Source organism: Oncorhynchus mykiss, chromosome 16 (assembly GCF_057628025.1).
Source record: "Oncorhynchus mykiss isolate SJ-2025 chromosome 16, ASM5762802v1, whole genome shotgun sequence".
NCBI classification, from domain to species: Eukaryota; Metazoa; Chordata; class Actinopteri; order Salmoniformes; family Salmonidae; genus Oncorhynchus; species Oncorhynchus mykiss.
In genome coordinates this window covers 53,380,001-53,392,500 of record NC_143037.1, presented here as the reverse complement: position 1 = coordinate 53,392,500, position 12,500 = coordinate 53,380,001, and the positions used below count along the sequence as shown (strand labels likewise).

The 12,500-nt window shown below is 44.6% G+C and overlaps 1 protein-coding gene across 2 annotated transcripts in view; it reads right to left on the bottom strand.

Moving 5' to 3' along the window:
• LOC110492210 (plexin-A1) overlaps positions 1-12,500 on the bottom strand; it is a 306,350-nt gene that overhangs the window by 104,336 nt on the left and 189,514 nt on the right. For both annotated transcript variants that reach the window (XM_036947176.2, XM_036947177.2), the window contains exon 8: positions 7,931-8,030. In XM_036947176.2, the coding sequence (XP_036803071.1) occupies positions 7,931-8,030 (100 nt within the window). The remainder of the gene's footprint in view (positions 1-7,930; positions 8,031-12,500) is intronic.

Genomic DNA, 12,500 nt, shown 5'->3' with positions numbered 1-12,500 from the left:
AATCTCTTAATCCAGAACTCTTAATCCAGAACTCTTAATCCAGAACTCTTAATCCTGAACTCTCACTCTGAACTCTCACTCTGAACTCTGGTTTCCACTGGTCACACATACACAAGGCAATGGTTTGGTTAAAACTAAGAGCTACTGCAATACGAGTGATTGATTGGCTGTACTTGAAAAACACCATGATTTGAATTATATTAAGTCTCTTTCGAATCAAAAGTTGATGCCGCGATTGTTCACTACAAAAAAAAAACACTTCAGGGTTGGCTCTTAACACGGGTACACAAACTCATCAAAATCAATTCTGCTAGTGATTTGTCCAATTAAGTCATTTAACAATCATTTAGAAGCAACATTAGAATACAACACAGCCTTCCAGGACACGGGTAGATGCCTAATGAAACACTTGCCTCAGTTAATGGATCAATCAGCCTTTAGAATAGATGTTCAGAACCAACCCTGCCTCTGAGGCTGGCTGTTCCATCCTCCATCACAAACACTAGGGTAAACCAACAGCCTGTATAAGGTGATTCAACACCTGAGGTCATCTCCCTCAAACGTTTAAAGTCACTTCAGTAGAGTAATTATCTTACTTCAGGAAGAATGTGTGTTTCTCCGTGTTCCGAACTCATTTTTATTATTGACCCTTGGAGCTAACAGTATAGTAGGGTAGGGCTGCTCGGTCAAACGCTGTGTGAGCCACAGATTGGTGTGAGCAGAACAGAGCAGAACAGAACAGAGCAGAACCGAACAGAGCAGAACCAAACAGAACCGAACAGAGCAGAACACAGCAAAGTTTTCATCTTCCAGTTGCCATGTCTCCAACAGAGAGTAAAATAACCATAGAGAGGAAAATGTCTAGATCGATATACTCCTCCTTCCTATTCAACATGTTCAAAGGCTTATATTCAAATAAGCTGCAAGGCCCAGATAAGCCTGTTTTTTTCCTTAGTTCAGAAAGCATAAATGAACATAGATTACCAGCAGCCTCAACAAGGTTGTTATAGCTACAGGAGAGTAAAATAGAGGATAAAATAAAATACATGCATTAGTTTGAATCCACTCCGCTTCGCCCCACATAAACACATTGATTTCTCAAAAATCTTTATGAGTTCTACAAAGCCCTTTAACGTGCCTCTTACTCCCGTATTCCAGTGACAGAATGAGGCATGTGTAGCACAGCTCCACACTACTATAATGAGCAGGACCCACTACCATCCTAGCTCTACGGGATAAAGTCTATAATCGATTCCTGTATGTGTGTTACTATGGGGAGGAAGTGAGAGAGAAAAAGACAGAGAGAGAGACAGAGAGCGAGAGAAAGTATGAGACAGAGAGAGACAGAGAGAGAGCGAGAGAGTACGAGACAGAGAGAGACAGAGAGAGACAGAGAGAGAGAGAGAGAGAGAGAGAGAGAGAGAGGGTGGATTTGTGCTACGCTAACAGCCTGCTATTTGTTTGCTTCTGAGGGGTATTACCTCCAGACATCTGGGTCTATCGATCCCAGCCAGATGCAGACAGAGAAGGGGGCAATGCCCTTTGAACCCTGCTGATTCTTAGCGCCACACTGGGAGATGTGTATGTCCTACAGCAGGAAATCAAAGCCTCTGTCGTGCTCTGGGGCTGCTACTGCAAACTAGTCAATGTTTCCTGTCTGCTAAGCAGACCACCCAAAAGCATACATTATTACTTAATCAAATACAGAATAGATGTATTTAAGTATGCATACAGTAGACCTACAGTAGATCTACCATTTCCCACTGTTAAAGTTGACTTCATATCACTATCAGTAAACAGATACATTGATATAATGATCCGATTTTATTTATTTATTTATGATATTTGTCAGTTAAGAACAAATTCTTATTTACAATGAAGGCCTACACCGGCCAAACCCGGACGACACTGGGCCAATTGTGCCCCACCCTATCGGGCTCCCAAGTGGCGCAGCTGTCCAAGGTACTGCATCTCAGTGCTAGAGGCGTCACTACAGACACCCTAGTTCAAATCCAGGTTGTATCACAACCAGCCGTGATTGGGAGTCCCATAGGGCGGCGCACAATTAGCGTAGAGCGGTCCGGGTTTGGTCTGTGTAGATCGTCACTGTAAATGAGAATTTGGTCCTAACTGACTTGCCTAGTCAAATGAAAAATAAATGGGTTTAATTAAAGCTTTGCTTGTTTCTGCTGAAATTCCAAACATGCTTTATTGTTGCTATAGTGCCTATTCAGGAGCTGGGTGAATGTTTCCTTTGTTCTGCCTGCTTCAGGAGGAAAGGCAGAGGTAAATGAGAGAAACGGTAGAGGAGAGGTGTAAGCAAGGGATTCAGACATATCGTCTATTAGACTCAGTACTGCCAAGTGGAGTGGCACCCTGCCAGGACCAGAGCCCCATCACTTACCCTCTGCTGCCTGCAAATATCACACCCAAACCTGGGCAACAGTAAACTCAGCTTCTCCCCTCTACCTCCAACATAACAACTCAGAACATCTATCAGGTGTATCACTGTGTATCTCTAGTTGTTTTCAACCTAACACCTACAGGGTGTTGTTCTGTGATAGATACTCTATGTTCAGAACAAAGTGAGTGTTAGATTGAAAAGACAATTGGGATGATTGAAGTGAGAGTGGATACCTTCTTCCCATCCAAACCATTCTTTACATTGGTAGAATGTTACCAGAATGTTGAAGCCCAATGTTCTTGTCCTGTTACAACAGGTGGTTCAAGAAGCACCAGGCCAGTAGCAGGCAGCCATGTTGGGGAGTAGTGGACTACATGTAGGTCAACTAGTCATTTAACTACATTTTGCAGTAGCTTGGTGGTAGTTGAACTAAAATAAAATCTAGGTAGAGTTTTACTTTCTTGCCATGTAGTGGTGTAGCTAACTACTGGAACTACACACTGCTTTCAAATAATAACACTACTAATATGGGTGAAGTTGTCACGTTCGTCATAACGACGAGACCAAGGCACAGTGTGATTAGAATACACTCTTCTTTATTTACACGAAGAACAGTAAACAAACTAACAAAACAACTAAATGAGCGTGACGCTATAAGACACGAGTGCTGACCGGCAACTTCACATTGACAAGACAAACACTAAACCAACCACCCTCGTCACACCCTGACCTAACCAAAATAAGAAAGAAAACAAAGATACAGTAACTAAGGTCAGGGCGTGACAGAAGTGGGCAATCATTTCCTGTCTTTTCAGCATCAGACCTGCCTAACTCTCACTTGAAACGTCATTATTGTGTTTAATAGGCTAAATGACACATTCTGTTAACAAATGACCTCAAAGTGATCTGTTCTTGCAATTTGTATTTGACATTTCAGATGTACATCTGATCATTTTTCATTAAGCAGTTTGAATGTAGCAAACTACTTTTTAACTTTGGTTAATTCAACTGTATTCTTCTAAAGGATAGCGGTAGTGTAGCTTAATTTCTTCCAGTGTGAAGTAAGTGGTAGCTTGGTGAAGTAGATTTTCAGAGAAGCTTCCTGAACACGGACAGCAGGGAGATGAAGTGAACACCCAGCCCGCCTACGAGAGCCTGTCTCAGGGCTCTCTGCCTTCCATGAGTGGGGCCTTTTCAAGGCTGTGAATCCTGCATGAATTTCCTCATTCTTTTTATATTCTAATAGGCGCTGTGGTTTGGCTGAGGCGCTAACCTTTTAGCTCTGTGGATGCATTATCCCCAACACAAAGGGCACAATCCATCTCTCCTTCACTTGTTTTCTCCCCTCCCCCTCTTTTCCTCCTCGCTCCTCTCATTAAAAATACATTCAGTCCCTCACACGCTAAATTAAACTATTCCGGCAGTCTTTTAAATGCAAAACTCTAATATTGTTACTGTGTATGTAAATAGCTGGCGGAAAAATGTGCCTTGCCAAGTAGAGTGCCCTCTCCGCCCACCATGCCCGTCACCTCTGAGGAAAGCTTTTTATTGCACAGCAGCCCCGTTGGCACACCCGGCCCACTGGCAGTCTACACACGCTGGGGTCGGGGTTCAGAGGTCAGGAGGGGAGTAGTTCAGGGGATCACGTGGGTTCTATGTGGCTGACAAGGCTGGGTTGTTAAAACTAGACTGTAGTGTACTGTAATGTCCTGATGGGCTGTGTTGCATACAGCACATCAAAGACCTCACTATGCCTGCTTATTCAATGAGAGAGGCATGGTGAGAGAGCTTAACCAGTCCTCATGCACACACACACGAGGGCACGCACACACATACACACACACACACACACACACACACACACACACACACACACACACACACACACACACACACACACACACACACACACACACACACACACACACACACACACACACACACACACAGTCCCTCACAAACACATGGTAGACAGCGCACACCCACACATTACAGAGGCCCATATATAATCACACATCCTCTAGGTTCAAAGACGTTGAATCGGGCCTTGATAAGAGGTCCAGGTGAACACTTTACATACACTCTCCATTATGTCCAGCTGTAATGGGGCGCCAGGCCAGCTAATTAGTATAATATTGCTGTGCTAATGTATGCAGCTCACAGAGCAGAGGCCAGGGAAAAAAACAGTTTGATAAATAAGAGCAGAGAGGAACATCTGGACCAGAAGGAGAGAGGACCAACAAGAAATAAGAGAGAAAGGGAGAGCAGGAAAGGAAGGGGAGAGGAAGAAGGGAGGAGAGGGAGAGAATGTGGGGGGAAGAGGAGAGTTAGAGGGAAGGAGAGGGAGAGAATGGGGGGGGTAGAGGAGAGTTAGAGGGGAGAAGAGGGAGAGAATGGGGGGGTAGAGGCGAGAAGAGGGAGAGAATGAGGGGGTAGAGGAGAGTTAGAGGGGAGGAGAGGGAGAGAATGAGGAGGAAGAGGAGAGTTAGTGGGGAGGAGAGGGAGAGAATGGGGGGTAGAGGAGAGAAGAGGGAGAGAATGAGGGGGAAGAGGAGAGTTAGAGGGGAGGAGAGGGAGAGAATGAGGAGGAAGAGGAGAGTTAGTGGGGAGGAGAGGGAGAGAATGAGGGGGTAGAGGATAGTTAAGAGGGGAAGAGAGGGAGAGAATGAGGGGTAGAGGAGAGTTAGAGGGGAGGAGAGGGAGAGAATGGGGGGGTAGAGGAGAGTTTGAGGGGAGGAGAGGGAGAGAATGAGGGGAAGAGGAGAGTTAGAGGGGAGGAGAGGAGAGGGAGAGAATGAGGGGTAGAGGAGAGTTAGAGGGGAGGAGAGCGAGAGCGAGAGAATGAAGGGGTAGAGGACAGTTAGAGGGGAGGAGAGGGAGAGAATGAGGGGTAGAGGAGAGTTAGAGGGGAGGAGAGGGAGAGGGAGAGGGGAGGAGAGGGGGAGAATGAGGGGGAAGAAGCAAGTTAGTGGGGAGGAGAGGGAGAGAATGTGGGGGGAAGAGGAGAGTTAGAGGGAAGGAGAGGGAGAGAATGGGGGGGGTGTAGAGGAGAGTTAGAGGGGAGAAGAGGGAGAGAATGGGGGGGTAGAGGTGAGAAGAGGGAGAGAATGAGGGGGTAGAGGAGAGTTAGAGGGGAGGAGAGGGAGAGAATGAGGAGGAAGAGGAGAGTTAGTGGGGAGGAGAGGGAGAGAATGGGGGGTAGAGGAGAGAAGAGGGAGAGAATGAGGGGGAAGAGGAGAGTTAGAGGGGAGGAGAGGGAGAGAATGAGGGGGTAGAGGAGAATTAGAGGGGAGGAGAGCGAGAGAATGAGGGGGTAGAGGAGAGTTAGAGGGGAAGAGAGGGAGAGAATGAGGGGTAGAGGAGAGTTAGAGGGGAGGAGAGGGAGAGAATGGGGGGGGTAAAGGAGAGTTAAAGGGGAGGAGAGGGAGAGAATGAGGGGAAGAGGAGAGTTAGAGGGGAGGAGAGGAGAGGGAGAGAGACATGGGGGAAAGAGGATGAGACAGAAAGCTAGAGAATGGGGAAGGAAGAGGAAGAGGGAGATATTAAATATATAGTAATGGGGTGGGAAATGGGTGAGAGGGAAGATGGCGGTCTTTAGACCATACATACAGAACCAGTCAAAAGTTTGGACACACCTACTCATTCAAGGGTTTTTCTTTATTTTGTACTATTTTCTACATTGTGGAATAATAGTGAAGATATCACAACTATGAAATAACACATATGGAATCATGTAGTTACCAAAACTGTTAAATAAATAAAAATATATTTTAGATTTTAGATTCTTCAAAGTAGCCACTTTTTGCCTTGATGACAGCTTTGCACACTCTTGGGATTCTATCAACCAGCTTCACCTGGAATGCTTTTCCAGCAGTCTTGAAGGAGTTCCCACATATGCTGAGCATTTGTTTGCTGCTTTTCCTTCACTCTGCGATCCAACTCATCCCAAACCATCTCAATTGGGTTGAGGTCGGGTGATTGTGGAGGCCAGGTCATCTGATGCAGCACTCCATCACTCTGCTTCTTGGTCATGTAGCCCTTACACAGAATGGAGGTGTGTTTAGTCATTGTCCTGTTGAAAAACAAATGATAGTCCCACTAAGCGCAAACCAGATGGGATGGCGTATCTCTGCAAAATTCTGTGGTAGCCATGCTGGTTAAGTGTACCTTGAATTCTAAATAAATCACTGACAGTGTCACCAGCAAAGCACCCTGGCACCATCATACCTCCTCTTCCATGCTTCACTGTGGGAACCACACATGCGGAGATCATCCGTTAACCTACTATGCATCTCACAAAGACAAAGCAGTTGGAACCAAAAATCTCACAGTTGGACTCATCAGACCAAAGGACAGATTTCCACCGGTCTAATGTCCATTGCTCTTGTTTCTTGGCCCAAGCAAGTCTCTTCTTATTATTGGTGTTCTTTAGTACTGGTTTCTTTGCAGGAATTCGACCATGAAGGCCTGATTCAGGCAGTCTCCTCTGAACAGTTGATGTTGAGATGTGTCAGTTATTTGAACTCTGAAGCAATTATTTGGGATGCAATCTGAGGTGCACTTAACTCTAATGAACTTATCCTCTGCAGCAGAGGTAACTCTGGGTATTCCTTTCCTGTGGCGGTCCTCATGAGAGACAGTTTCATCATAGTGCTTAATGGTTTTTGTGAATGCACTTGAAGAAACCTTCAAAGTTCTTGAAATTTTCCGTATTGACTGACCATCATGATTTAAAGTAATGATGGACTATATTTTTTCTTTGCTTATTTGAGCTGTTCTTGCCATAATATGGACTCGGTCTTTTACCAAATAGGGCGATCTTCTGTATACCACCCCTACCTTGTCATAACACAACTGACTGGCTCAAATGCATTAAGAAGGAAAGAAATTCCACAAATTAACTTTTAACAAAGCACACCTGTTAACTGAAATACATTCCAGGTGACTACCTCATGAAGCTGGTTGAGAGAATACCAAGAGTGTGCAAAGCTGTCATCAAGGCAAAGGGTGGCTAATTTGAAGAATCTCAAATATAAAAACTATTTTGATTTGTTTAAACACTTTTTTGGTCACTACATGATTCCATATGTGTTATTTAATAGTTTTGATGTCTTCAGTATTATTATGCAATGTAGAAAATAGCCCAAAATAAAGAAAAACCCAGGAATGAGTAGGTGTTTCCAAACTTTTGACTGGTATTGTATGTGTTCAGTGAAAGGCAGAGTTAGGGATGGTGGGATAGATACAGGGGCTGACAGCCTCAAGCCAAAATGTGGAGAGAGTGGTGTGGAGGAAGGGAGGAAAAGAGATCTCAGAAGGAAAGGAACATAACTCAGTGTAGTAAAACCTTATCAATGACATCAGAGGAGCTCCAAGTTATTAAGGAAATGACATTAAGAGTCTGATCTCATCAGCAGTAACAAGCACTGGAGAGCAGAGAGGAGAGGGTATCTTTCTCTCTTTCTCTATCTCTCTTTCTCTCTCACACACACACACACACACAGAATTACGTAAAGCGGAACTTACGATTGGTGCACACTGCAGTTGTAGAAGACAAAGTCCACACTGGCAAACTTCTTCCCTGTCTCCTTAGACTTCAGATACAGCTTCACAGTACGCTTGTCCCCTAGAAAGAGGTACAGTCAGATACAGCTTCACAGTACGCTTGTCCCCTAGAGAGAGGTACAGTCAGATACAGCTTCACAGTACGCTTGTCCCCTAGAGAGAGGTACAGTCAGATACAGCTTCACAGTACACTTGTCCCTAGAAAGAGGTACAGTCAGATACAGCTTTCAGAACTGGGCGATAAGGCCAATAAATCTTTCACAATATTTTTCATATTTTTGACAGCATGACCATATTCGATGGTATTTTACATGTTTGAATAATACAAGTTCTAAATAGGCTTTATGAGTAGCTCATGACCTCAGGGTGGCAACACATACATTATAAGTGATTTCAATGGGTCTTTCTCCATTCTGATTGTTTTATACTGTTCAATCTAATGTCAAACAAAAAAATGAATCTGCATTTCCTTTACTATTATTTTAATTTCCACATGAATCTAATTCTATAATTGGAATATAGTGGACAGCATCTTGAATACATTGGGGTTTGACATGACAACAAATACATAAACCAGGGAGGAATTATTGACAAGGTAGGAACCAAAGTGTTGGTCAGTGTTTCCAGGTGACTCTAAATAGATGTTACATTGCATATTTTCTTTCCTCTTGTACAGTATACTGTATATACAAACGTACGTGAAGACCCCTTCAAATTTGTGGCTTCGGCTGTTTCAGCCACACCCGTTGCTGACAGGTGTACAAGATCGAGCACACAGCCATGCAATCTCCATAGACAAACATTGTCAGTAGAATGGCCTTACTGAAGAGCTCAGTAACTTTCAACGTGACACCGTCATAGGATGCCACCTTTCCAGCAAGTGGGATTGTCACATTTCTGCCCCGCTAGAGCTGCCCCAGTCAACTGTAAGTGCTGTTATTGTGAAGTGGAAATGTCTAGGAGCATCAACGGCTCAGCCGAGAAGTGGTAGGCCACACAAGCTCACAGAACGGGACCGCCGAGTGCTGAAGCGCATAGCGTGTCCTCTGTCCTCGGTTGCAACGCTCACTGGCGAGTTACAAACTGCCTCTGGAAGCAACGTCAGCACAAGAACTGTTCGTCAGGAGCTTTATGAAATGGGTTTCCATGGCCGAGCAGCTGCACATAAGACTATGATTACCATGTGCAATGCCAAGCGTTGGCTGGAGTGGTGTAAAGCTCGCCGCAATTGTAGCAGTGGAAACGTGTTCTCTGGAGTGATGAATCACACTTCACCATCTGGCAGTCCGACAGGACGAATCTGGGTTTGGAAGATGCCAGGAGAATGCTACCTGCCCGTATGCATATTGCCAACTGTAAAGTTTGGTGAAGGAGCAATAATAGTCTGGGGCTGGTTCTCATGGTTCGTGTTAGGCCCCTTAGTTCCAGTGAAGGGAAATTTTAACGTAACAGTGTACAATGACATTCTAGACAATTCTGTGCTTCCAACTGGCAACAGTTTGGGGAAGGTCTCTCCTGTTTCAAAATGACAATGTCCCCCGTGCACAAAGCGAGGTCCATACAGAAATGGTTTGTTGAGATCGGTGTGGAAGAGCTTGACTGGCATGTTCGACGAGCAGCTAGCTAACATATTCATTCTTCGCCTATTCCTTTCTGATTTAGAAGATACCATTGCACAAACAACATGTTTATCTAAGCTTACACCATCACTGCTACCAGTTGTATTAGCTAGCTACGTTTGTAATTAGTATTTATATTATTATTTATTATGGATCCCCATTAGTTCCTGCCAAGGCAGCAGCTACTCTTCCTGGGACTTATTACGGATTCCCATTAGTTCCTGCCAAGGCAGCAGCTACTCTTCCTGGGGTTTATTATGGGTCCCCATTAGTTCCTGCCAAGGCAGCAGCTATTCCTCCTGGGGTTTATTATGGGTCCCCATTAGTTCCTGCCAAGGCAGCAGATACTCTTCCTGGGGTTTATTATGGATCCCCATTAGTTCCTGCCAAGGCAGCAGCTACTCTTCCTGGGGTTTATTACAGATCCCCATTAGTTCCTGCCAAGGCAGCAGCTACTCCTCCTGGGGTTTATTATGGATCCCCATTAGTTCCTGCCAAGGCAGCAGCTACTCTTCCTGGGGTTTATAATGGATCTCCATTAGTTCCTGCCAAGGCAGCAGCTACTCTACTCTTCCTGGGGTTTATTATGGGTCCCCATTAGTTCCTGCCAAGGCAGCAGCTACTCTTCCTGGGACTTATTACGGATCCCCATTAGTTCCTGCCAAGGCAGCAGCTACTCTTCCTGGGGTTTATTATGGATCCCCAATAGTTTCTGCCAAGACAGCAGCTACTCTTCCTGGGGTTTATTATGGATCCCCATTAGTTCCTGCCAAGGCAGCAGCTACTCTTCCTGGGGTTTATTATGGATCCCCATTAGTTCCTGCCAAGGCAGCAGCTACTCTTCCTGGGGTTTATTACGGATCCCCATTAGTTCCTGCCAAGGCAGCAGCTACTCCTCCTTGGGTTTATTATGGATCCCCATTAGTTCCTGCCAAGGCAGCAGCTACTCCTCCTGGGGTTTATTACGGATCCCCATTAGTTCCTGCCAAGGCAGCAGCTACTCCTCCTGGGGTTTATTATGGATCCCCATTAGTTCCTGCCAAGGCAGCCGCTACTCCTCCTGGGGTTTATTACAGATCCCCATTAGTTCCTGCCAAGGCAGCAGCTACTCCTCCTGGGGTTTATTATGGATCCCCATTAGTTCCTGCCAAGGCAGCAGCTACTCTTCCTGGGGTTTATAATGGATCTCCATTAGTTCCTGCCAAGGCAGCAGCTACTCTACTCTTCCTGGGGTTTATTATGGGTCCCCATTAGTTCCTGCCAAGGCAGCAGCTACTCTTCCTGGGACTTATTACGGATCCCCATTAGTTCCTGCCAAGGCAGCAGCTACTCTTCCTGGGGTTTATTATGGATCCCCAATAGTTTCTGCCAAGACAGCAGCTACTCTTCCTGGGGTTTATTACGGATCCCCATTAGTTCCTGCCAAGGCAGCAGCTACTCTTCCTGGGGTTTATTATGGATCCCTATTAGTTCCTGCCAAGGCAGCAGCTACTCTTCCTGGGGTTTATTATGGATCCCCATTAGTTCCTGCCAAGGCAGCAGCTACTCTTCCTGGGCTCCAAACATATTAAAGCACTTACATCAATGAAAGAGAAAACAGGACATCATATAACATTAACATTATTACACCACTACATACTGTATCTACAATACAACATGTTTACTACCACCATTCAACAATATCACAATGTGTGCCTATGCATGTGGCTATACTTTAGTGTGTGTCTCTTCAAAGTCCCTGCTGTGCCATAAAGTGTATTTTGTACCTGTTTTTATCAATCTGATTCAACTGCTTGCATCAGTTACCTGATGTGGAATGTAGTTCCATGTAGTCATGGCTCTATGTGTGCCTCCCATAGTCTGTCATGTAAATAATTCATGTTAGCTCTCTGTGTACTTTTAAGGTCCAGCTGTGCTGCCCTGTTCTGAGCCAACTGCAATTTTCCTAAGACGCTCTTTGTGGCACCTGAACACACCACTGAACAGTAGTCAAGGTGTGACAAAACAACTGCATTGTTGATAGTGATGTTAAGAAGGCAGAACAGAGCTTTATTATGGACAGACTTCTCCCCATCTTAGCTACTACTGCATCAATATGTGTTGACCATGACAGTGTACAATCCAGGGTTACTCCAAGCAGTTTAGTCATCTCAACTTGCTCAATTTACACATTATTCATTAGGAGATGTAGTTGAGGCTTAGGGTTTAGTGAATGATTTGTCCCAAATACAATGCTTTTAGTTTTAGAAATATTTAGGGCTAACTTATTCCTTGCCACCTACTCTGAAACTAACTGCAGCTCTTTGTTGAGTGTTGCAGTCATTTCAGTCACTGTACTAGCTGACGTGGATAGTGTTGAGTGTTGCAGTCATTTCAGTCACTGTACTAGCTGACGTGGATAGTGTTGAGTGTTGCAGTCATTTCAGTCGCTGTACTAGCTGACGTGGATAGTGTTGAGTGTTGCAGTCATTTCAGTCGCTGTACTAGCTGACGTGTATAGTGTTGAGTGTTGCAGTCATTTCATTTTCTGGAATTTTCCAAGCTGTTTAAAGGCAGTCAACTTAGTGTATGTAAACTTCTAACCCACTGGAATTGTGATACAGTGGATTATAAGTGAAATAATCTGTCTGTAAACAATTGTTGGAAAAATTACTTGTGTCATGCACAAAGTAGATGTCCTAACCGACTTGCCAAAACTATAGTTTGTTAACAAGAAATTTGTAAACTTCCGACTTCAACTGTAGTTAAATATGGTACATTCTTAGAAAAAAAGGTTCTAAATAGAACCAAAAAGGGTTCAAGTCTTGCTTCATATATAGCAAGCCCAAAGGTTCTATATAGAACTGAAATTGGTTCCATATAGAACCCTATATGGAACCTAAGGGTTCTATATGGAACCAGTTGTGGTTCAG